We start from the raw sequence: 23,977 nt of genomic DNA, 5'->3' as shown, positions 1-23,977 counted from the left end.
AAGGTACCTGAACTGTTTTCCAGTACAGAGGAACAGTTGTGCACCACATGGTGTGTTTTTATTTGCTTCATCAAAGTGGTCCAAAAGTCACACTAATATCTGCAAATACTTGTTTTGTTAACAATTATGGACACAATAATGACTGATTTATACAGAAAGGTAATGCATTCACCTGAGTATTAACAAGCTCATTAGCTTTGAATTAACAAGATAAAAGTTTTCATGGGAAAATATATTTGCCATTTTCTCATTAATTCAGAAAAATGAGACTTTACGAGACAATAATCTCGTTAATTTAGAAAAACACAGCAAATTTTTCATGAAAACTTTTCTCAGAATTCTGAGGTATCTTGTTAATTCAGTAAAACGAGGCAAATGTTTTGCTTTTTTTCTTCAAGTGAATGCATTAGGCTTCTGTCCGTCACAGTTTCACTTTCTGTGAATTGCATATCATACATGACGGACAATGATTTGACAACAGGTATAAGGGTGTGTGCAGAATATTGGTAAAATACACACCAGGGTGATATCTGGCAAATAAATCAGCAGAACAAATATGCATGGATCAAAAAATAGAGTGAGCATCAAGCATGCTGCACTACATGTAAAGTAACACTGCCTTCATTTTTCTTTTTAAATTTCCTTAAGACAAATAATAACAGCAATTGACAAACAACCAACACAGAAAATGTCCATTATGATTTTTTTTTATTATGAGAGAAATATGACTTTACATCACCCCAAGGGGGAGAATAAAACATAAATAAAACATTCTTACAAAATGTTGCAATAGATCACAAACGAAACAATTTTGTACATTTGATTTGTTTTATACATAAATCGTATTTACATATTTGTCTTTGCCCTTTTTTTTACAATGTTGGGAATGAAACTATTCTGTACCACTTTAATAGTACAAACATTTCCTTCGTTTCAAAGCAGAGGTATAAAAGCTCTCCTCTCTCTCCTGAGAAGATGCTGGGTTCTACTCTAGTGCATTTTATTGTTAAGATTTAAGGCTACGCAGGGTTCACCTGATGGACACCCTCGTCTCATGGACAGCCCTATCATCATCGGGGAGGGAGTTCATTTTCCTGACTCGTGTCTGCTGATTGTCCTTTACAGAGAGAGGTTTGTGGTTCTGCCCGGTCGCTCCCTCCAACCATTAGACCTTCTCTCTCTCTCTTTTTTTTTTCCTTTCCCGTATTAAAGCTGCTGCTGACTGGTTTCACTGAATAACCAATTACAATCTCTGACAACTTATTTGTTTCCGCAGTCAATTACAAATGCCGTGGGGAAAATGTCAGAGTGTGAGAGCCCACGCTCATCACATTATCTCTGTACGGCGATGACCTGCTGAGAAAAATATGTCAATTTCTCACAACAGGGAGAATATGTAAAAAAAAAAAAAAAAAAAAAGAAAAGAAAAGAACAAAAAAACATAGTTTCATACTTTGTGGTTGTTGTTGTGTGAGGGAGGGAACTAATTTAGTCATAGGTGCAGTGCTCCCTAGTGGTCAAAACACACCTAAAGCTACAGAGACAAAAAAAAGAAGCCCATTCCTCTCCGTTTCTTTGACAGGATTACACCAAAGCCATAAACAAAAGACATGAAGCAACTAATTGGCTGGCCCCGTAAGCCTCTTAGAAGACACACTATAATAAACCAGCCTGGACATGAAGTCAAATCCTCAACACAGACGGCAAGTTAACAAACAAGCACTTAAACACAAGACAAAAGAGGCAGCAAGAAAGCAGTTCAGTGGCGCTGCTCTGTCATTCACTGAGAGAAGGGTCCTGCTTTTTTTTAAACTCTTCTGCTTCTACTTCCTACCTGTCCTGCAGGTAGTGTGTTGCCCGCCATCTGGCCTTAGTGGGGATAATACACAGGCTTTAAAATTAAGACAGGTCATGCAGGTCACCTTGGAAACATTCCATAAAAGCTACAGGCCCCTATTTTAATGACATCACTAATTTCAACAACAAGGAGCCGCAGCACCTTTTATGTAATTTAACACATTATCTCGCTTTGGATCATTGTTGGTTTTCATGAGCATCAGTGCCCTCGATTAAAAAACTCCACAGAGTACAAATACCTCCTTGATTGATATCTCACACTGATAACAAAAAAGCATCAACATATTAGTACCAAAGTGCTTAACAACACTGCTGAGTGCTGATTAATTTGAAATGATCAGAGACTCAGGCGGTACCTGCTGAGCAGGTTCAGTCATTATGCGTCCGAACACGGACGTATAGCATCATTTGGTGTTTTTTAGTTAATGTCCTCTCTCATCTTCGCTAACCAGCTGCTTTGTCCCTAAATTAACAGCCTCCACTTCCTAAAACCATCAGCCACGTGCATCTACAGAGTCTATTATCACAACCAAGAGAGGTTGAAAGAGAAAGTTGAACTCAGAAGCCATTAGTATGCTACCTGCGGAGTTACATGCAATTAAACAAAAAAAAACGAAGGAAAGCCCCAGTCGTCAGCGCTCAGATGAAAGATGAGGGCTGCATAAAAGCCCATTGACAAGCAGATAAAGCAAGGATCAAGCTAATATCCATCCAAGGCTCTAAAACACACTAAAGGATATGAATTGAGCCATTAGACGCTGGAAGATATGTCTCAATCCTTTCATTACTGTTGAGTCTGGAAGAAGAGACACGCACATCTGAAGAGTTTCACTCCAAAATGGAGACATCCATTATTCAAATAAATTAAAACCCAGCCAAGGAACAAGATTGATGGCATGGAGTCTTAATAGAGGATTATGGAAGGTATTGAAATTCCATTTTGCTTACTAACTGGAGGCGAAATTAGTGGACGCGACCAAAATCTGCTTTTCATATAGCGAGTAAAGGATTGTTGGGCGACAATTTTTCTTTCAATGTGGATCTATACAATAGCATTTCTGAATGAAACACTGGAGCAAACACTGAAAACACTGGACTTGATTAAGACATGCTGCCAAGACACTTAGTTTAAGCAGATTTTCCTCTGAGGTTTTCAATCTTCTATTAATTGTGAATAAAGATCATTAGTGATGAGCTCCCAGTGCCACATGGAGCATGCTGGCATTCATATCTGTTTCCAAGTGGCATTTGGATAAGTCTGAGTCCTTGTGTGTGTGTGTGTGTGTGTGTGTGTGTGGATTCAGTCACATGGAAGACGCTTCCATAAATTAACATAACAGCCTGTTGGTGTGGAACTTCATAGCAGGACGGACTGTGTAAAAGGGGGCTAGTTGGGGCCGTAACAAACACGCACACAGAAAGGCAGTGGGGCCTGTGACATACTTGGCAGAGCTTGTGAGGCAGCCTGCTGTGAAATGCTTTCAGTTTGATACTCACAAATGTATAATTCTTCAAAATGAAGAAATGAAACCACTGTCATGTAACCATGGTGTCTTTGGAAAGGGAAACTGTTTTTTTTTTTTTTGGAAAGAAAATACCCAAAAAATGTACTGCCACTTCATGTTGCCTATTTTTATGTACTGCAAGTATGTACGCCTACTTGCACACCATAGCAGAATCCCTTACATATTTTTTTCCTTTCAGAAACTAAAGCAGTGGGTTTTAAAATACAAGAAAATACATTTTTCTCGCATGTAAAGTGAAATTGCTCTGCTTTAAATGAACACAATTAACTAAAAGTCTCTTCAAGGTGCCAAAAAGCCTGGTAGTACACTGCAGTGCTACGCATGCAGATGAATGTATTACTACTTGGCAGTAACACAATCCTCTGAAAGGGCAGTGGTGGGTTGATGATGATGATGAGGAGGAGGAGGAGGAGGATGAGGAGGAGGAGAGCCACTTCTCTCAGCAGAAGAAGATCTCTCCGTCCAGAGGAGGCTCGGGGAGGTGCTGGGGGTCTGGAGGGAGGAGAAGAGAGGAGTCAGTGTCACCTTCACGAGAGAGGATTCTTCCTGTAAGAGGATTTTGATGGCTGATTTATTATAACGTTTGTTCTCCAGCGAGAGTTAGCGAGCAGCGTCGCCCCGCTTCACACTGATCAAACCTTAGCAAAGTGCAACACACCGTCACTGAGATCCATTCAAGAAGTAACGAGCTGCCTCAGTGAGCAGCTTAATGTGCTCAGTGCTCATATCACAACCATTATTTCATATCAGGAAATACATTTTTACTCTCATGTGTATCAATGAGTTTCAGATTTAATGTATTTTGCATGCATCATGTACTGTGCATCTATTATTGTTTAATACGTGCTGCTGTTCTATAAATACAGGGAGACAAACAGAAACCTTTTTCAAATACAGCGCTAAGACCAAATGTACACTCACCAGCCACTTTATTAGGTACACCTGTTCAACTGTTTGTTAACACAAATAGCTAATCAGCCAATCACGTAGTAGCAACTCAGGGCCGTATTCACAAAGAATGAACTGCGGCCGCTGATAGCACCTTGAATTGCACTTCACTTGCACCCGCAGTTTGCTCCGTCTTAACATCCTATTCACAAAGGATATTGTGCTAATGATATACCAGCGCAAACACGCCCACAAAGTTTGGCAGCTGAGTGCAGTTTGTCCCTGATTTGCCCCTGATTGCAATCAGTCACACATGGCAAAGTATAAATGCTGGCTTTGCACCAAGAACACCGTGGCAGAACAATGGCAGACTTTGTTTGGCAAAGCACTATATACTGTATACCCTCATGTAGTGATGTCTGCTGGTGAGTCAGTCTAACAGTGTCGGATGGGTTGAGGCTGTGGATTTGACCAAGTTTGACCACTTTATCACTATTCCCTCTCACTTATAGCTGTTTTTTCGTTATCTTTTGAATTTAATATGAATTATGGAACCGTTTTTATTCACGTTTGTTTCCCCCATTTCGTAAAATAAATTATTGAAAGTTGCTTTTGAAGTGCGTGACAAAAGTGCGTTTTGAGAACGACCGCAGACTGTCACCTGTTCAACGCATCAGTATCTTCGGATGCCATTAAAGTAATAATGATTATAATAATAATGTCAAAATATTATTTACAGACTGATTTAACTGACGGTCACTGCTGCCACGATCACTGGAAAGTCTGGGCGAGAGGCTTCCACAGAGGAGCGCCCAGTTTGCAGAAAGGAGGCAAGAAGAAAGGGGCAATTTTTCCGCCAAATATATGCATATTACCTCATTTAAATACCTGCAAATAACACTGGAGCACCGAGACACAATCTGCTTGGCAGCGCAGTTAGTGGAGCATTTCACTCTCTGCGCGTGCTTTGTGAATTAGACGGTATCTGTTTGCTCCATTTTTACCGGTTTAGTGGCCGCAATCGGCCCTCAATGCGTTAGGCATGTAGACATGGTCAAGACGAACTTCTGAAGTTCAAACCGAGCATCAGAATGGGGCAAAAAATTATTTAAGTGACTTTGAACGTGGCATGGTTGTTGGCGCCAGACGGGCTGGTGTGAGTATTTCAGAAACTGCTGATTTGCTGGGATTTTCACGCAAAACCATCTTTAGGATTTACAGAGGATGGTCCCAAAAAAGAGAAAATATCCAGTAAGCAGCAGTTCTGTGGGTGAAAATGCCTTGTTGATGCCAGAGGTCAGAGGAGAATGGCCAGACTGGTTCAAGATGATAGAAAGGCAACAGTAGCTCAAATAACAACTCATTACAACCAAGGTCTGCAGAAGACCATCTCTGAACCAACAACACGTCAAACCTTGAAGCAGATGGGCTACAGCAGCAGAAGACCACACCGGGTGCCACTCCTGTCAGCTAACAACAGGAGACTGAGGAGAAAATTCACACGGGCTACCTGAGTATTGTTGCTGACCGTGTTCATCCCTTTATGACCACAGTGTACCCATCCTCTGATGGCTACTTCCTGCAGGATAACGCACCATGTCACAAAGCTCAAATCATCTCAAACTGGTTTCTTGAACATGAGAATGAGTTCACTGTACTCCAGTGGCCTCCACAGTCACCAGATCTCAATCCAGTAGAGCACCTTTGGGATGTGGTGGAACTGGAGATTTGCATCACGGATGTGCAGCTGACAAATCTGCAGCAACTGTGTGATGTCATCATGTCAATATGGACCAAAAATCTCTGAGGAATGTTTCCAGCACCTTGTTGAATCTATGACACCAAGAATCAAGGCAGTTCCAAACACAAAAGGAGTCCAACCCAGTACTGGCATGGTGTATCTCCGGTGAGTGTGCATACAATGACTATACAATATTTTCACAAAGTGAAGTGAGAGCCAATACAGAGGCACCAAGTTTAGGGTGGTAAAGCTCCCTTTAAAAAGTCTGAACGCTAAATCATTTTGGATAATGCAAAGACCAAATCTAAGCTGTGTCCCAAATTCATTCTACATACTAATCAGGTGTTTTAGTATATACTGCGTTCCCACTGAAAAAGTCACAAAAAAAGGAAATGAATACTGAAAACAGTCCTGTGCATGCTAAAAAAAAATTTCTGTTTTTTGTGTATGATGTTGATGGACAGCCACAATGCAGTGCACAAAGCCATTGGAGCTCCAGGAACACATCAGAAAGCAAAACTAAAATGCTGTCTGTTTAGTTTAACTGGCAATGACACTCCAAAGTCGCAGTTTGATTGACGTCCCTCTGCGCTTGTTTTGTATCATTGCAAGCATAGTGATTGCTTGTATACGTGATACAAAACAACACACTGTATATAGATAAGTATAAAGTACATACTGTACACAGTTAGTATGTAGTATGTGTTTGGGACATGAGAACATGAAATGAGCAGACTGCTGCACAGTGACCTGGAGGAGCATGGTGAAAGTACAGCACAGTGGCACAGCGAACTGTGTCTGCACTCACTACAAGATAAAGCAGACAACGAAGATAAAGAGGAAGCATGATGCCAGCTGACACTTTAAAGCTACATTTCTTAAAAATACATCACCACACTGAACAGGCAGTGATGAGGACTTAATATGGAATTGTTAAAGATGAGGGTCAGTGTCATCCAGTTAACAAATGCCGATTAATTTTACACAGTATTGCTGTGTCTCATGTGAATGTAACACAGATGGTTAATTGAAAATGTAATGTTGATTTTATAGGTTTTGACACTGGCAGTTTGTTATAAATATATATGGAAACTTTCTCAGGGTTTCTTGCTCGGAGCTACACGGATCTGTGCTTAGACTTTAATCCATATGTAAAATATATGCTGATGTATGAGGCTCACTGTGTCTATAGTTTCTTAACTTTCAGCTTTGAATGTTATGTACATGTATTAGTCAGCAGGTATGCTGGGTCTTACTATTTCTAAAATTAAAATTATTAACAAATAGATGTATTATCTACCAAAGCATTATGCATTTAATTCAGAAAAACTGCTCTGTTATTCTGAATTAATGAGATTATCTCAAAATTCAAAAAGGGTTTTCATGAAAAACGGCTATTTATTTTTAAATTAACAAGATTATTATCTGTGCACTCTTAAAAGGTTTTAATGAAAAAATATTATTTAACACGATTATTATGTTAAACAAAGGTTTTCATATAAAAAAAAAAAAACATCAGCTTGTTTTTCTGAATTAATAAGATTATTATCTTGGAATTATGAGAAAAGTTTTCATGGGGAAAAAATTCTTCTGAATTGACAAGATTATCATCCCAAGCTGATAACACCCCGGCGGTGCCGTGAGTGCACACTGGACACATTGCGCTGCAGCTCATTCACATATGACCATACACTAGGGCCGTAACGGTACATGTATTTGTGTCGAACTGTTCGGTACGCGACTTTCGGTTCGGCACGACCCTGTATCGAATTATTGGGCGCAGGATATTATTTTATTTTATTCTGTTTTATTTTAATTCCGTTCCAAGCTGAACCATTTAAAATATCTAGTTCCCCGACGGACATAATTGAGTGACGGACCGAGTCCCGTAAATCTCCGCTTTCACTTTGTGCAGCGCATTCTCGCATTTTGACAACATGGCAAGTGAGCCTGACGAACCTTAAGACCCACCCGCAAACAGTCCTCCGTTTGGGAACACTTTGGTTTCAGGGTAAAATACAAAGATGGAAATAAACAAGTGGGCAAGACAAAAGCAGTGTGCCGGCACTGCAGAACAGCGCATGCTAACGCATCTAAAGTGACACCACCCGTGTTTGAACGTTAACCGGCACGACTAGAAAAAGCAATCTGGTGCAAACTACGATATCGTCGTCGTTTAAAAAGAAAGAGCGTTTCACTGACCATCGCACTAAAGAAATGACCAACGCCATTGGAGTTGAGTAAAATTGTTTAAGCTGCACTTTAGATATTGAAGCATGTTTTGTTTACTGCACTTTAACAAAGTGGGAAAGCTAAGTAATTTCCTAGTAAAACTGAATCTGAGCAGGCTTTAAAGCTGACCAACTGCACTATACTTTTTATTTTAATTGAGTAAAATTGTTAAAGCAGAAATGTATATTTACATTTTTCATTAAAAAAATGTGTTAAATAAACAGCAGGATTTTATTTTTCACTTTTATATTTCTATTTTCATTCAAACTGTGAAAAAGCAGGATTTTATATATATTTGTTTCATTCAAAAATTGTGTAAAAAGAGTTAACTGCTGTGGTGGTATGTTTTAATAAGGTTACCAATAAGTAAAAGATATTTAATTGTTGTCTATTTTTTTCATTACTGTACCGAAAAAAAACGAACCGTGACTTGTGTACCGAGGTACATACCGAACCAAGATTTTTGTGTACTGTTACACCCCTACCATACACAGTTATTGCTACTTTTACTGAAAGATCTGTACCTCATCCACCTCTGTGTTACCTTAAAATCATGTGTGGAGAGCCCCTAATTAAACTTCATTCCTCCCCTGAATAGCCGATCTCAGAGCTATGACTCACCAGGCCATATTTTTTTTGGCCATTGTTTTTATATGACAGGACTGTGGGTCATTTAGCTCGGGATGTTTTTCAACCTCAATAACCAGTCTCTTGTCATCCAGGCTGTGTCACAAACGAGACACAGCAACAGCTACAGTGTTCTATTTATGGTGAGGAGAGGAGTCGAGCTGCCGCAGGAGCAGAGAGGGAGAGCTGCTACGGGAGATGGTGTGTACAAGCAGAAAGCCAGTGGGGGAAAAGTGCATTTATATCCAGTGCTTGGCAAGGCTGGAAAGCGGTGTAAAGTGCCGCGGGGCTGCACGTCCCGGAGCACCGACGCGCATCTAGCTGCCACCAGTGTGGGGTTATACACTGAAAATAGTAGGGGAGCATTTTTTGAACGCACATCTGTTTTGGCCTTCAGAATCATAAGAAAACTTTTCACAAGAAAAAAAAAATCCTCTCTCTCTGTTTTTTTTTTTTTTTTTAAATTAATGAGATCATTATCTCGGAATTAGGAGAGAAGTTTTCATGGAAAAAAAATACTTGTTTTGCTTATGAATTGAGGAAATGATCTTATTAATTCAGAAAAAACAGAGCAGATTTTCTTTTTATGAAAACATTTCTCAGAACTGGGAAAATAATCTCGTTATTTCGGAATAACGGGACAAATGTTTGCTTTTTCTTAAGTGGATGCATCACGCTTTAGTAATTATCTTCTAGTCTTAAAAAGAAAAATATACTTAAAAATATGATAGGTTATCTTCATAAAAGAGTCAAATTTTAGGCCTGTTGCCACTCGATGAAGTCACATCCAGCACCCATTCTTCAGCTGGTTGTCTGAAAGGTTTCCACTGGGAACACCTTAGAAGAGGCTTAGTCCCCATAAATATGAATCTCTGTCCAGGCCCCTGGTCATACCTGATAATTACAGAAAATGTGAAAAACAAAAGAAAATCTTGGGTTTAATTTGTTATTCTGAAAACAACTGCAGACTTGATGCATTCATTCTTCTAATCTGAAGTGTCCTTGACAGTAACACTCAGCTCCAGCCTGCTGACTCACTGTGAGACACTGAATAATTAAACTGAATGTAAATCCATCCACATTCTCTACCTGCTGTCTGTGCGCTCCCGCCTTTGCCCTTCTTCTTCTTCTTCTCCTTCTCCTTCCCCTCTTTGCTCTTGTTCTTGGACAGCTGCAGCAGGCTCTTTGAGATCTGGTTGTTGGCTTCGCTACCTTTGAGGTTGCTGGAGGATGAGGTAAAGGGATTGAGGCTTTTCCCTTTGGGCTTAGACCGCTGGGGCTGCAGCCTCAGCAGGGAGGAGGAGGAGGAGGAGGAGAGCTCCAGCGGGTCCAGCTCCAGAGACTGGGAGCTGCCCGGGAACTGGGTTTCATCTGACGTTGTGGAGGGAGTCCTCTGGAAGTAAAGGTAATGAAGATGTAAGGGAATATGAACATGAGAGGTGCATATTTTAATGCTTATCCTGAATAAAAGATGAGCAAAATCTTTTCAAAAAAGAGTTTAATGGTGCAAAGTGATTTTTTATCTACATATACAGGTTCTGGCATTAAAGCCTGGGAGTATAACTTTGCTGTTGGGATTGCAATGCAGCACTGTTTGCTAGTTAACATGATGCCGAGAGCTTTGAAATCCCTTTCAAGAGGACCCAGGTTCAAGCCTCCAGTGAAAGCATTCATAAACACCAACCCTGCTGAAGAGCCTGCATCCCTCCCAGCTCATTGAGTGCTCCCCTGTAGCTGAGGGGCAACAGAGAGGCACTTTTCCCGCAGGGAGCAACAGATCACGGTATCGTTATTGTTAGCATTTTTTTTTAAAAGAGTCCCTGTTCACCTCAGACAGGCGCAGCTCCTCCATCTTTTCGAGCTGCCGCTGCACTGCCTCTCTGTCTTTCTCCAGCTTCCTCTGGGCGTCCCTCAGCCTCTCCAGGTCTCTCTGGTACTCCTCCTTTTTACTCTGCAGCCCCTGCTTCTCCTCCTCTAGCTCCTTGTGCTGCTTCAAGATCTCTTCCTCCTGCAGTGGTTGGGAGGTGCATTGATTGATTTATTGAAATGGTACAATACAAAGATACAGTTTCAGATATCAAAAAAGAAGCTACTTTATCAGTGTGTACATTGATATGACGAGTTTGTAGGGGTACATTATCTAAGACATAAAAGTAATATGTTAAACATAAATATTCTATTATTTATTACTCTTATGTTTTTCTACCCAGAATCTAATGCTCATGGATAAATCAGCTAAATCATATGTCTTCAGCTATCCACTTCACTACCAAATTAAAAATGCAATTTAGTCATTTGGAGGTAATTTAACTTTTCCTTTACAAGAGTTTCTTATTGTGTGTCAGGAAAAGAAAAGAGACCCAGCAGCCTCACGCTCACTGATGCTGGGTAAATTATTTAGTGTCTGCTCACAAGCCTTAACAACTATTCCAGTATTTTACAATTGATTTGCCTCAATTTTCTCAACAGTTTCAATTTGCAAAACTCTACTGTCAGCCGCTAACTAATTCTGTTGAAAATAAGAGTCTGCGGAGGCCATTACTCAAGATGATACCAACAGCGATGAAAAGAGAAAAGTGGCATTCATGCAGAAGTCGGTATTTAAAGGATGTAGAGCGAGGATGACTTTTATTGTATTTATTGAATGAGCTGTATTATTGTACATACTGATCAAATCTGAAAAGTCTCTAATTTGGTTAACACTGCAGTAAATCCCACATTCATGCAAAGCAAATACATCACTGTGACTGTACTTCACTGCATCTGTTTACTAGTGTAACAAGCACACAGCTTTTATTCAAAGGGCTGATTTCAATCAGTTTTAAGTTTAATCATTGAATACACAGTAAGCTGCAATAACACTGTAAGGCCAGAAAGCATACTGTCACATTAAACCACAACTTACACATCACTACAGCTGTTTTTGTCATATTAACTGAAACTGTCACTTCACCTACACAATAGTGCATGAGGCAGATAATCTGATTCGTCTGCCTCCCCGTAGCTTCTAATGGCATTTGCAAGAATTCAAGGCACCTGAAGAGCCGAAGAATCTCTAACACTGCTGTCAATCATGTCAATCACTGCTCTTGAACTGTGGTCAAACTGTCAATCTAGGCAGCACTGATCAAATATGAATCAAAAGACTCCTCGGCTCTGATTGGTTGTTTTCATTCAGGCATGGTCGATTCTTGCAAATGCAATCAAAAGCAATATGAGGAGGAAGAACAAGACTTTTCTCATAGATTCCCTGTCTTATGTTCTACTGTCAGGATGTGGTGATAGGGGGCCTGGAGCCTATGGTACACCCTGGACATAGAGGCAGACAACCATTCATGTTCACATTCACACCTACGGGCAATTTAGAGTCACCAATTAACCTGACGTGCATGTCTTTGGACTGTGGGAGGAGTACCCAGAGAAAACCCACACTGGCACACAGAGAACATGCAAACTCCACACAGAATGGCTCCCTCTTGCTGTGAGAGGACAATGCTAACCACTGCACCACCGTGCCACCCAGGATACAATATAGTTTCAGTAAAGATGACAACAAGTTATTTTGATTAGAGTTCCCAACTGTAGTTTAGCTAAAGGCCTCTACCACTTGTTGTTTATCCATTCACAAGTCATGAGCAAATTCCAAAGCAAAGCATGTGAGTTAGCTGGCTTTGTACTGTATGCTAGCATTAAGATAATCTTTAGCCACTAAGCTGAACCTTCCTACCAAAACTTGGCATCCTCCTCAGTTTTTTTACCCTGCAGCTCTCATCTCAGTCAAACTAAACTTTCAAAGTCAAATATGTCAAATATGTTTTTGAAGGCAGTGTGCCATCACTACAGGACACCATGAATGTCTTGCACAGCATCATTTATCAGGTAAAATACTGTACAGGGTAAATGACTACAGTATAAAATAGTGCCACTATTAAACATATTGGCAGGGGTTACGTTAAAAATTACAGCTGCCCAGAAACGTATTAGTAAAACACAGAACTTGTAGAAAATGACTCATAGTCACCTGTAGGTGCAGCAGCCCTTCTCTTTCTGCCAGCTGCTGTTCCCTCAGCTCCCAGTCCCTCTCCCTTCTCCTCTTCTCCTCAGCATGAGCTGCCTGCTGTCTCTGCAGGGATGCCAGCTCCTGCCGCTGCTTCTCCAGGCTGCGCTGCTTCTCCTGTTCAATCAGCGAGCTGGGCCGCGAGGACGGCCGCGATAAAGATGAGCAGGAGGACGAGCGCTCGCTCAGGGCCTGCCGCTGGTCCTCTATGAAGCTGTCCTGCTGGACCACCACCGCCTGGAATAGCCACAACCAGAGCCGCAGGCCAGATACTTTAGATCAGACACATCACTCAGGGTGCTGTCTTAAGACATTATTTTATCTGTCTCTATGGCTGTGTTGTCATGTTCACATTGCACATGAAAGAATCTCAGATATCAGATTTTTCCCCCCTTTGTTTAACACATGATGTGATGTTTTCAAAATCACAAAACAAAGCTTCACAGAGTTGCACATGTACATACACTGTATGGAAGCCATCTTACCTGCAGAGTGCTGAGCAGGAGATGCAGATTGGAGACACTGTGGAGGACCTGCTGTTGGAAAGGAGAAATCACTGATTATCCTGTCAACTCAAAACATCCTGTCCTGTTCCTGTTCTGTCCTTTTCTGTTGCGTGGAGACAACAGTCTATTTGATGTGCTCTTGCTTATTGCTGCGCTTGTCTTTGCTTGTTAAAATGCACCATGGATGGTGGCAGCACTTCAATTTAAATGTTGACTTTTTCTTTTAATAAGCTCTAGCACTGGATTCCATCTAATATGAATTCACCAATGGACTCTTAGACAAAGCCAGCATTAAACTGACTTGATGTGTTAAAGTGATGTGACCTTTTCTCCATTCAAACACTGACAAAGAGACAAGGCCAGCATGCATTCAGCTGCCACCAATGTTTACAAGGACACAAAATTCTCCAATTAATGTTCCCTGGGAACTACAGAAAATAGCCTTTATTAGACAGAACATCTGCAGAAAGTGTTGCTGCATCAAATATATATGCAGTACAGTGTCCGTAATAGTCTGTATGAGTAGTGTGTAGGATAAATAACCAGAATACATTGTGCCAGCAACAAACAACACCTTGCATTTTCTGTTAAAGGAATACTTTAACCCCCAAATGATCACTTGTGTGTCAGTTTGTCACCTCATGTTACACTGACTTTGAGAAGAAGACACTGTTTTTCTAGCGTGCCTCTTCAGGTGCATGGACAATCCAAAAACGGTGAAAATTCTTGATGAATTGAAGTCTTGGTGAGTTGTGTTTAAAACAACAGGTGTGCTAGCAGTGTTTTCAAAAAAATTGAGCCAAGAATTGGCACAGAAAGTTTGATGATCACCTCACTTTATATCTAGGTCACATTTGATTATTTTTCAAATACTATGGTTCATGATTAAATACGTACTAAATATTAGCCTGCTAACACACTAAAGTAAGATGGTTAGTAAGGTTATCTTTATACCTTAGGGCTGGGCGATAAAATGACTATATACGAAGTGTCCATATATTTTGAAGCAAGATATAGATTTAGACAATACCGTTTATATCGGCATAGGGTCAAGTTGCATTACACAACAGCATTCTTCTGAAAAGCCATGCCAATGCGCATCTCTCCTCTCACTCTCTCTGCACAGCTCCGCCCCACTCACTCACTCACTCACTCACTCACAGTTTCTCCATCAACACTCAGAGAGACACAGAGCTGCTCCTCTGTTTAATCTGTCAGTTAATTAGTCTACAGTGCCACACTGGTCTATATATTGCATGTGCTATGCTAAATCAGTCTGCAGGAAATTACCACAATTATATGTGTAATTGTGGTAATTTCCTTCATCAATACTGCATATTATGCAGTATTGCGCTGCATGCGTGGGAGACAGAGCTGCTTAATTCTGTCAGGTGAGCGTCTGTTTGCTAGTTTATGTGTGACGTAGATCACAGCACATCGTCGCTCTTCTTGGTAGTTGCAGTGTAATGTGTGACATTGAGACAGCGCCTGGACGCAGGCGACAGAAGTGTTTTAAAAAATGCAGCGGCAACACAGACGTTTCATATACAAGACGTATATATTGCGGACAAAGTGTCACTCTCTCTCCTTCCCTCCTTTGGCCTCTCTGTTGATGCTGTGTGCATAAATAAGATTAGTAGCCTAAATAAAAAAATATTTAAATCATTTTCCAGCAATAAATTCATTGAATCCTCCCACAAAGATTTTTACTTGTTTCACACCTACTTGACACATATAAAGTCATGTTACAGTTTTATGTCCTGTGCTTCAACCCTTTAAACCTCTGCAGCTCCAGTGCTGTGTTCACAAAGTTAACGCATAGCTCTGCTATTTATTCTTTATCACTTTTCATTTACATGTTGTGCAGCTGAATATTTTCAAACAAGGAAATAATCCCTGTCTTTGCATTTTATTTTGATCACAGACTGTTTTTATAAGAGTGCTTGTGACATCTCAAATGTGGCTTTGACTTGCAACTGAAAACATGTAGCCCATTTCGTAGAAAATACCAAGATATATATTGTGTATCACCAGTCAGCCTGAAGATACCGAGATATGAATTTCTGCCCATATCACCCTGCCTTATTATGCCTACTAAACAACAAAATCTTATCTTATTTTTAGGCATGTTAGCATGCTACAGTTAGCATTTAGTTCAAGTTACAGTGCCTAAGAACAGCTTCACAGAGCTCACTGCATGGCCGTAGACTTATTAATTCTTCACCAGGTGCTGTGGATGGCATTTAGAATATGTCCTGGCATTAATGATATTTTTAAACTTTATTTATTTTCTGTCTTGGTAAATTCTCCACTGCTGCACTTGCACTTCCTACACAGGTAGGATGCTCGCTCAATTCTCATGCACAGTTCATTATTTAGGTTGCTCTTACAGACATGCTTTTATCAGACAACTTCCTCTTACAGTTTACTCTGTCTGCCACTTGTGTTTGTTTGCCATTGTGAATTCTATTTATTAGTTCCTACAGTACAACTGCTCCTACTGCTGTTGCTGTTACCACAGCTTATACGGTTATTGATGCTGGTAAGGATGATGGTGACACAGAGTTTGGACAGTTTCCATGTCAACAGCAGGTCTTATTGAGTTAGAGACAGGAAGTCAGTGTTACCTCACTGTTCCTCTTCAGCAGCAGTAGCAGGTTGGCGTTTCCTCCCTGCATGCAAACACAAACACACACTAAGTACTGTAAAGGCAGAGAACAGTAATGCACTCACATATGCACATCTCCTGGTGTGTCTCATACTGTGAGTACATGAGCAGGCATACTGTAGAGTGTGTATGACTGAATGTGATTATAGCTGCACATGTGGGTGTGATGGAAAAATCTAATTATATCTGATTGTGATTATGTAGCACAGATACAGTAATGCAGCAGTCTTACACTCACTGTATTTTAAATACTGAGGGGTTTAACCTCTAAAAATGTTTGCTTTTTTTTCATTCACAAAGGAAAAATTGAACAAATGTGAATCTAACATATGGCGTACTGCTTGAATTAACTCTGCATTGTATCTTTAATGATCATTCTGACTTCTGCAACAACACACCCTTGTTTTACTGCTGCGCCCCCTCTGAACTTTGGCTGTATGCCCAGTAAGAAATGTAAATAAAAATCAAGCGCTGCGCTTTTGTTCAGATAGCAGAATTAACAAGGAATAGTTCAGGAGGAAAAAAGGGACTCTTTTGTTAAACAGCAAACTACAGTAGCTTGGCTCCACTAAAACATTCAAGAAACAATTATGTGCAGTCCAGCTGCTGGATATCTGCAGGATAAATGACTACAAAGGCTAGCATCCAGTGCAGAGCTACAATAGCAGCACCTAAAGGCCGCCCATTAATTTTCATCCGCTATTGAATTCTTATACAACTGATGGTCGCCATTAGCAATGGGCCCTGGCAGGAAGAGTCAAGAGGCTAATTCACTGGAGGGAGAGAAGTGGCTAAATTCATCTTAATGGTGTTGTTAATGTTGGGAGGACAAATGCACCCCCACACATGGCCTCAGGTTCTCATTGAGGCATGGGGGCGTAGCTGCTTCAGAGTCAAGAATAATTGGCTGCTGAGATGCCGACCTTCTTTAAAACACTGTCGGACTCTGTCCTGCGCAGATCTCCCGCCGTATCCTCGCTCTCGTCACCATCACCACCTAACAAGAAGGAAAATCACAGGTGAGAAGATGACCCAGGCAGGAAATGATACTGCAAGGCAAAATGAGAACAGGGGTGCAATAATATGGAAAATACATAACCTTATGACATTGTCAATAGTTTAAGGAACATTTTAGTTTAAAGGGACAGTTCATCCCAAAATAAAAAATACATATTTTTTATCTCTCATCTGTAGTGCTGTTTATCAGTCCAGATTGTTTTGGTGTGAGTTGACGAGCGTTCAAGACACTCCAACTGTATCACTAGAAGGAAGCATGCATCCTTCTACTGCTAGCTCACCTAGCACCACTGAGCTAGCTAATGTTACCGCTCAGCCAAGGTGGACGCCATTAAAGTTAACATCTCACACTGTCACAAGCACAAGCCTCTCATCCATGAGTAGATGCACACTTCCTTCTGCACAGTGATTTGGTTGGAGGGTGTAGTTCAGTAGAGAGAAAACAGTTCCTACATCAAACTGCTCACAACAAGGTCTGTGGATTATCTTGAGTAACTGGGTCATGATTTCTGGAAAGACACGTTGCTGTTTAGTTTTTCGAATGTGTTTTTTCTGGCACTTTGAGAACCACTTATATTATATTAGAGAAAAGGCAGGCATCTCCTGGGCCGATATCCCTAACACTTGGCAATTCAGTCCAGTACAACTCATAGTTGTGCAACAAAATGTGCATAATCACCACTGATAAATATCAAAAGTAAGAAAAAGAGGTTAAATATGAGTGTATGAAGAATATGAGAGGCAGATGTATAGATTTGGGGTACAAATAAATGCCTTGTTTATGGTTGACAATTGTTTTTACGTATCATCAACAACAGAGTGAGGAATGAAGCTGTGCGAGTACTGCAGTCTCTAGTTGCAACTGAACCACGGTCATCAAGAGGCCAACGACCATGCACAAGAACAAAACATAAAATACATTGTCAGAGTTTCTTCCTGTTTTTGCCGGGGCCATACCAAAGTTAAACTAGTGCTACTAAAAATTATTTTTTATCAATTAATCTGCCATAATTTCCTTTTGTCTATGAAATGTCAGCAAATAATGAAAAATATCCATACCAATTACCTGTAGCCCAAGCTGACATCTTTAAATGTCTGACCAACAGTCCAAAAACAACCCAAAGGATATTCAGTTTCACATCATATTAGAAATAGAAAAACTGCAAATCTTCACAACTGAAAAGCTGAAACTAGAGAATTTTTGCTGATAACTTTCCTGTCGATTGACTAATTGATCAGTCAATACATCATTTCAGGTTCATTTAAAGGTATGGAATCTCTATCAGCTTAATAGTCCAGCCTTTAGCACTGATTTTGTGATTGGTCAATATAAAAATCTTATCTAGAAATTAGGCATGACCTTTTTTGTATTTGATTTATCATATTTCTATTACTGCAGTTTTTGTTTGCCTTTGAATTTCCTTTGCCCCCTATTCAAACAAATCACTTTGCCCCTCTGAGCCCTTCCTTTTCACTGTAATATTAGTTTATATAATGCCTCTGATGTTAATATTTGCTTCTAAGTCTGCTTTCTGAACTCAAAGGTTTCAAAAACATCACACTGATAAAAACATTCTGTAGTTCTCCTAGAAGTCTGGACCTCTTATAGCTCAATATTTGCCACAGTGCCAGTATAGTCCCACTCTGAGTTTGCAAGCCACAAGTTCAAAGGTATCGCTCCAGGCCACGTCTCCCTCAGGAAGCATCAGCTCTGCTGTCCAAGTCCCCGTCTAAAATGTTATATCTAACAGCACTGAACAGGGGCATTGTGGGAAGTGCTGGGTGTGGTGCCTGCTGTTATGTGACCACTAAAAATCAGCAGTGTCACCACACATTTGCAGTTCAGGCATTGAGTTGATGCAGTTATCCGGACCAGCAGATCCAGGTTCATCGTCTTCCACTGTTACAGGCTTACAACATGCAGTCTGGCTGACCAATCGGCCAGTCTGCACAATCTCTCCATAAAAGCCAAGCATGCACCAACAGACTTACTCTTACTGCTGTGCATCTGGTGACTGTCGAAGCCTCCGAAGGTCTCGGCCCGGCGGGGCAGACACACCGGCCCCGCAACCCCTCCTTCCTGGACGCTGGCCATTGCCCCGCCCAGGCTGCCATTCACCAGCCCCTGTAACGTCTCCACTGTCACTCACACACACACACACACACACACACACACACAGACAAACATCAATGTGCGGGTCAGTAAGTGAATTATCCTGGCTAACTGTGTTACAGTTCAGCTCTGCACTCATGAATCCTACAAGGCACTTCTGCCTTCAACCTGGAATTGGCTCCTGTTGCTAAGCAACTGTTGACAACCTGTTTGAACCATAGAGCTCTTTTACTAAAAGTTTAAATACCTTAACCATCTGAAATTATACAAACTCTGGCGAGACATATACAGTATTAGTTTCCACATATGTATATAGACCACGTAGCGCTGTGACCTTTCTGGGGAAGATAATGAGAAAACGTTGCTGGTGAATATGAAGTCGCAGTAAAACACGATAACCTCAGCAGTAGAAATGACATTATGGCTGCCAATTCACATATCAAATAAGGACAATTACATCCCCAGGCTGGAAGGAGATGGAAAATGCATTCTGTAATAGTAAAACTAAACCTTTCCTGCTAATTTTAAAAGCGGAAACTATTATAGTCTCCTTAATACATCATTCTTGCTTTAGAGCTGCAAATAATTCTTAGCTGAATGTCAGTTACACAATGTAAAGTGTAAAACAAATTCCTGGGATTTTGTGATCAACTGTACCTTTTTGTGGAACTGTAACATTACTCAGAAAGCATAAAAGTGGGATGCATCTGTGCATTGTTTCTTTGTCTTCCCTATGCAGCTCACAGCTCTGACCACTGATTATGAGAAGTCACTTTTCTAATTAGAAATATATTTTTATCTTCTACTTAGTTGAGATTCCAGTAAATCTGGCAAAAGAAATTGCAGCAGTTTTATTGTTGTCTACTAAAAACCCCTGATGGGGTTGCTTAAATTCAAAGTCAACTTAATGTGCAGAGAATGTGGTGTGCTTCTGTCTTTCTCCACATTTTATTCTCTCTTTGTCGCAATATACAGTATCTCTCTGAGTTCATGCTGCTTTCTTCTCATACACATTTGATGAACAGGACTGCCAAAGCACCAAACAGAGCCAGAGTAAAATCCTAAAACACACTCTGACTTCTTGAATGTCTCCCATACGCTCTCTCTGAATAATCTCAAAACATCAGATACATGCCAAAAATGGATAAGTGCTTGTTAAACTGACTGCACGCTCTTTTGTAGTATAGAGAGTGGGGGTGATGACGGAGAGACGTGATTCAAACCAGTGTTCTGAAAAGAATGGGAAGTTAATTATTGTAGTGTGGCCTGCTGATTATGCCCATAATTTGCATCAGTCAAATCTGAACATGATCCATGTTATGAGATTCAGTGCGACGCAAACTTTTAGAGGATAATATTATTGTCATGTCCACAAAAATAAATCTGATTACAAATCATAGCAAGACTACTCTTGTTGTAACTCATTTTCATTACATTTTCTTCAGTATCAAAGTAATCCAGTGACAGATGTCTGTACACCCATGGGTGCATTGTAAACAGAAACTACTAATTGCTAATTCAGCATACTATTAATGATAGCAATTTGCCAAAAAACCTCCAGGTTGTAGCCAACAGCTAACATTATACTTCCTGTTACTTAGACGGGGGGTGGTTTTGATTTTGTCTGAGTGTGTTTTAAGCCACCCAAAAAAATCTGTATCAGTTTACATTTATGCTTTGATGCTATGCTATGAGAATATTTTCACCACTTCACCTCACTGCAGACAGTCCTTTCAAATGGAGAAGTTGTTAACAGCTTCAGTTCCCCATCTATGCTCTCGTCAAAGCCACTAGACTCCATTGACAAAAACAGTCCTTTTAGCTCGCCAAACGCAGGAGCTGCTGGTTTTCGACTGCTTCAATCAGTTAGTTAGTTTGTGTTATTGTGTGACCTTGGTGTTTAAAAGAAGGGGTTTGGTTTTGAAGTCACACTATAACATAAACAAACTAACCAATCTAAGCAGCTGCAGACCAGCAGCTCCAGTGTTCAGCAATGTTAAATTACTGTTTTTCTCAACGGAGTCTGGCTTTGAAGAGAACAAGATAATGTCTTCAGTTCACAGGTGCAAATCACTGTCTGACGGTAAGGTGAAGCCAGATCTACAACAGTATGCTGCTTAGCTTCTGTGTCAGTGCTCATGACTGCTTCTTCATCCTCGGAGTGCGCCGAGAGACATCTACTAAAGGTAACACACTGACTATGGATAAGTACCTCATACAACCCCACTTCGAAAGATCCCAACAATCCCTTTATGCACTTGCATTATAAACACTCTCTTCCTCTGTCTTACCTTCCTCCAGTGCATCCTTCATGATCGACGCCCCCCTGGGCAGCTCCTGGCTGGAGACTGACCTGAAGAAAGGCTGGACCTGCCGGCAGACCTCCTCGCCTGGGTTCAAACCTTCCCACATCCCCCTGAAGAGCCGCACCTTCTCCTCCAGCAGAGACATGATCTCTGTGTCCTTTTGCCTCAATAAATCTGACCAGCAGAGACAGACAATAAGAAAAAGAGACAGGCAGGTGGGGAAATATTTGTGCTATTTGGAGCAAACTTATCCCTGTTTTCTTTCACACAAACTCTCTGTGAACTCTTCTCTCTCACCTCTCATCTCCTTGGCTTTAGTCTCCAGTTGTCTCTTGTCATCTTCCGTCTCACTGGGAATCCCTTCATCCTCATCCTTCTCTCTGTCCAACCAAGGAAGAGATAAAAATCAAATCAATTTAGGAAATTATGCAGGATTAATCCACATCATTTACAATATTTATGTATACATTTAATGTGGGGATAAAACAATTAAGTCTGGCATTAATGACCAAAGATTTTGCTTACTGAATAACTGTTTCAACTATTTATGCTGAATAAATGATTTAAATAATTATTCAATTAGAAAAATCTGCCACAGATGACACTATTTCACTGTTAAGATCAATCAGTATGTGCAACATCAACACCACAGGACAACACTTCCCTAGGTGAGGATTAAACAACTCTGAGAGAGACAAAAATGTGATGTATATGATGCTTTGGTGAAAAAGACAGACGCAGCGTCAGTAGAAAACTGTTTGGTATTTTTTTTTTTATCTCTTCCATTCCTGCCAATAGCCTCTTCTCAGTTTTGTATTTTGACAGAAGTCAGACAGGAGGAGAGAGAGACAGAGTACTAAATCTCTCTCCTTCCTGCTGGCTGCAGTCGAATAATCCTCTGCTTATAGTGAGCTGCCCTTGAAGCCAATCCAGCATTAGACTGTCCCTGAGTACATCCCATCCCCAGGTAGAGTAGTGCTAATCCTCCTGACAGCAAAGTGCTCTGTCGCAGCTTACCGTTTATTACTATCTAGAGAACTCGGCTGGGTCTAACTCCTGGGTTACAACACAGATATACCATAGGTGAACCTTAGGAGGCCAGTACTGAATGTAAAGCACTTTGAGTGCAACAGAGGTAGCGGATTGAAGTAAATGGGGCAGGTCAGGTCAGGGGATGAGGCTGGATGTATATGCTGAGTCAAAATATGTCAAAACTGGTCTTCCTGCTACAAAAAGCATCTAATCCTTAAAGTATTAGCATATTTACCGAAATGTAAAAACTAAAATAAACTCCACTTACATCGACTGCATGGCTTCCTGGATGAGCTGCATCCAGGTGTTGCGTTCATCCTTGGAGCTGGCCAAAACCTCCATCATCTCCGGCTTCTCAATGCCTGCCGTGATGAGGAAGAGGCCGCGCTCTTCGTTTGCAACCTCCCTCACAATCAGCTTCTGGAGGGAGATGACCGTGGAGCGCTGGTCCTACAGGGAGAGAGGGGTAGAAAAGGTGGGGAGGGATTAATGGAGGCAACAAGGGAGGAGAATATTCCAAAAAAAAAAAAGATGACAGTGGGAGGATCGAGGATGAGAAGGGGAGGAGGGAAGACAAGTGTTGAGGTTGGGGAGAGGCAGGAAGAAGGTGGGGTGGAAGAAGGAGGGAGTGAAAAGGAGGGGCAGAGGGAGAGGAGAAGGATAATTATGGGAGGAGGAAGGGAAGAGGAAATCAGGGGATTAAAAGCATGACAAAAAGAAGTGCAGTGAAGACAGAGGTATACACAGAAGAAATCTCAGTTAGGGAAAAAAGGAGGATGATAGAAGGAGTGAGCAGTTGGGTAATAAAAAGGGAAGAATGAAAAAGATGTGGCGTCAAGAGGAAAGGAGACGACAAAATGAGATTCTGGTAATGTTATCATTCACATGGGAGTCAGCTGGTGTCTACAGCCTCAGCAGTCCCTGCATTCTCAAGACTGCAAAAACTGTAAAGCACAGTTTAGAACGCTAACACCACAAACCGCTGTTTCATTTCTGCTCTGCGCAGTAAAACTCTGGAATTGTGACCACATCCCAACGTTTTTCCAGCAGTCCCATCTGAGGTTTGAATGATACGTACAGATTTTTTAAGCCTGTCTTTCTGCTGTAACTAGGCATAGGACGATATGGAGATTTCATGTCACAATTAAACTGGCTAAAATACCTGCAATTCACGATATTATCCTGCTTATCATTAAAATATGCCATACACACCTACATTTTGTGAAGAGACACATACTTTTATTACACCAAAGACAGGACACACGTCTTGTTTAAGTGAAAAACAAACAATTAAACAATGAAAAGTCAAGATTTTAAACTATTTCGTATGGCATCATATACAGTATTTCAATAAAAAGTATGCCAGTGCTCGATGAAGATCTTTTGCATTTTTTTTTTTAACTTGGT

At 40.8% G+C, this 23,977-nt stretch overlaps 1 protein-coding gene across 7 annotated transcripts in view; it reads right to left on the bottom strand.

Annotated features, from left to right (window-relative positions):
• Nucleotides 1-691: 691 nt before the first annotated feature.
• Nucleotides 692-23,977, bottom strand: part of LOC117245643 (A-kinase anchor protein 13-like) — a 147,614-nt gene continuing 124,328 nt past the window's right edge. For 3 of the 7 annotated variants that reach the window (XM_078161629.1, XM_078161642.1, XM_078161631.1), the window contains 11 exons: nt 22,839-23,020; nt 21,836-21,918; nt 21,524-21,712; nt 19,112-19,258; nt 17,026-17,099; nt 16,062-16,106; nt 13,414-13,464; nt 12,894-13,165; nt 10,700-10,883; nt 9,961-10,264; nt 692-3,875 (listed from right to left, as the gene is read on the bottom strand). In XM_078161629.1, coding sequence (XP_078017755.1) covers nt 3,823-3,875; nt 9,961-10,264; nt 10,700-10,883; nt 12,894-13,165; nt 13,414-13,464; nt 16,062-16,106; nt 17,026-17,099; nt 19,112-19,258; nt 21,524-21,712; nt 21,836-21,918; nt 22,839-23,020 — 1,584 coding nt within the window. In that variant the 3' untranslated portion in view covers nt 692-3,822. Of the gene's footprint in view, nt 3,876-9,960; nt 10,265-10,699; nt 10,884-12,892; nt 13,166-13,413; nt 13,465-16,061; nt 16,107-17,025; nt 17,100-19,111; nt 19,259-21,523; nt 21,713-21,835; nt 21,919-22,838; nt 23,021-23,977 lie in introns of all 7 variants that reach the window. The other 4 variants (XM_033636139.2, XM_033609121.2, XM_078161635.1 and 1 more) reach the window with 3 other exon arrangements.

Source organism: Epinephelus lanceolatus, chromosome 2 (assembly GCF_041903045.1).
Source record: "Epinephelus lanceolatus isolate andai-2023 chromosome 2, ASM4190304v1, whole genome shotgun sequence".
NCBI lineage: Eukaryota > Metazoa > Chordata > Actinopteri > Perciformes > Serranidae > Epinephelus > Epinephelus lanceolatus.
The sequence above is the reverse complement of the archived record's forward strand: the minus strand, read 5'-3'. Positions and strand labels throughout refer to the sequence as shown.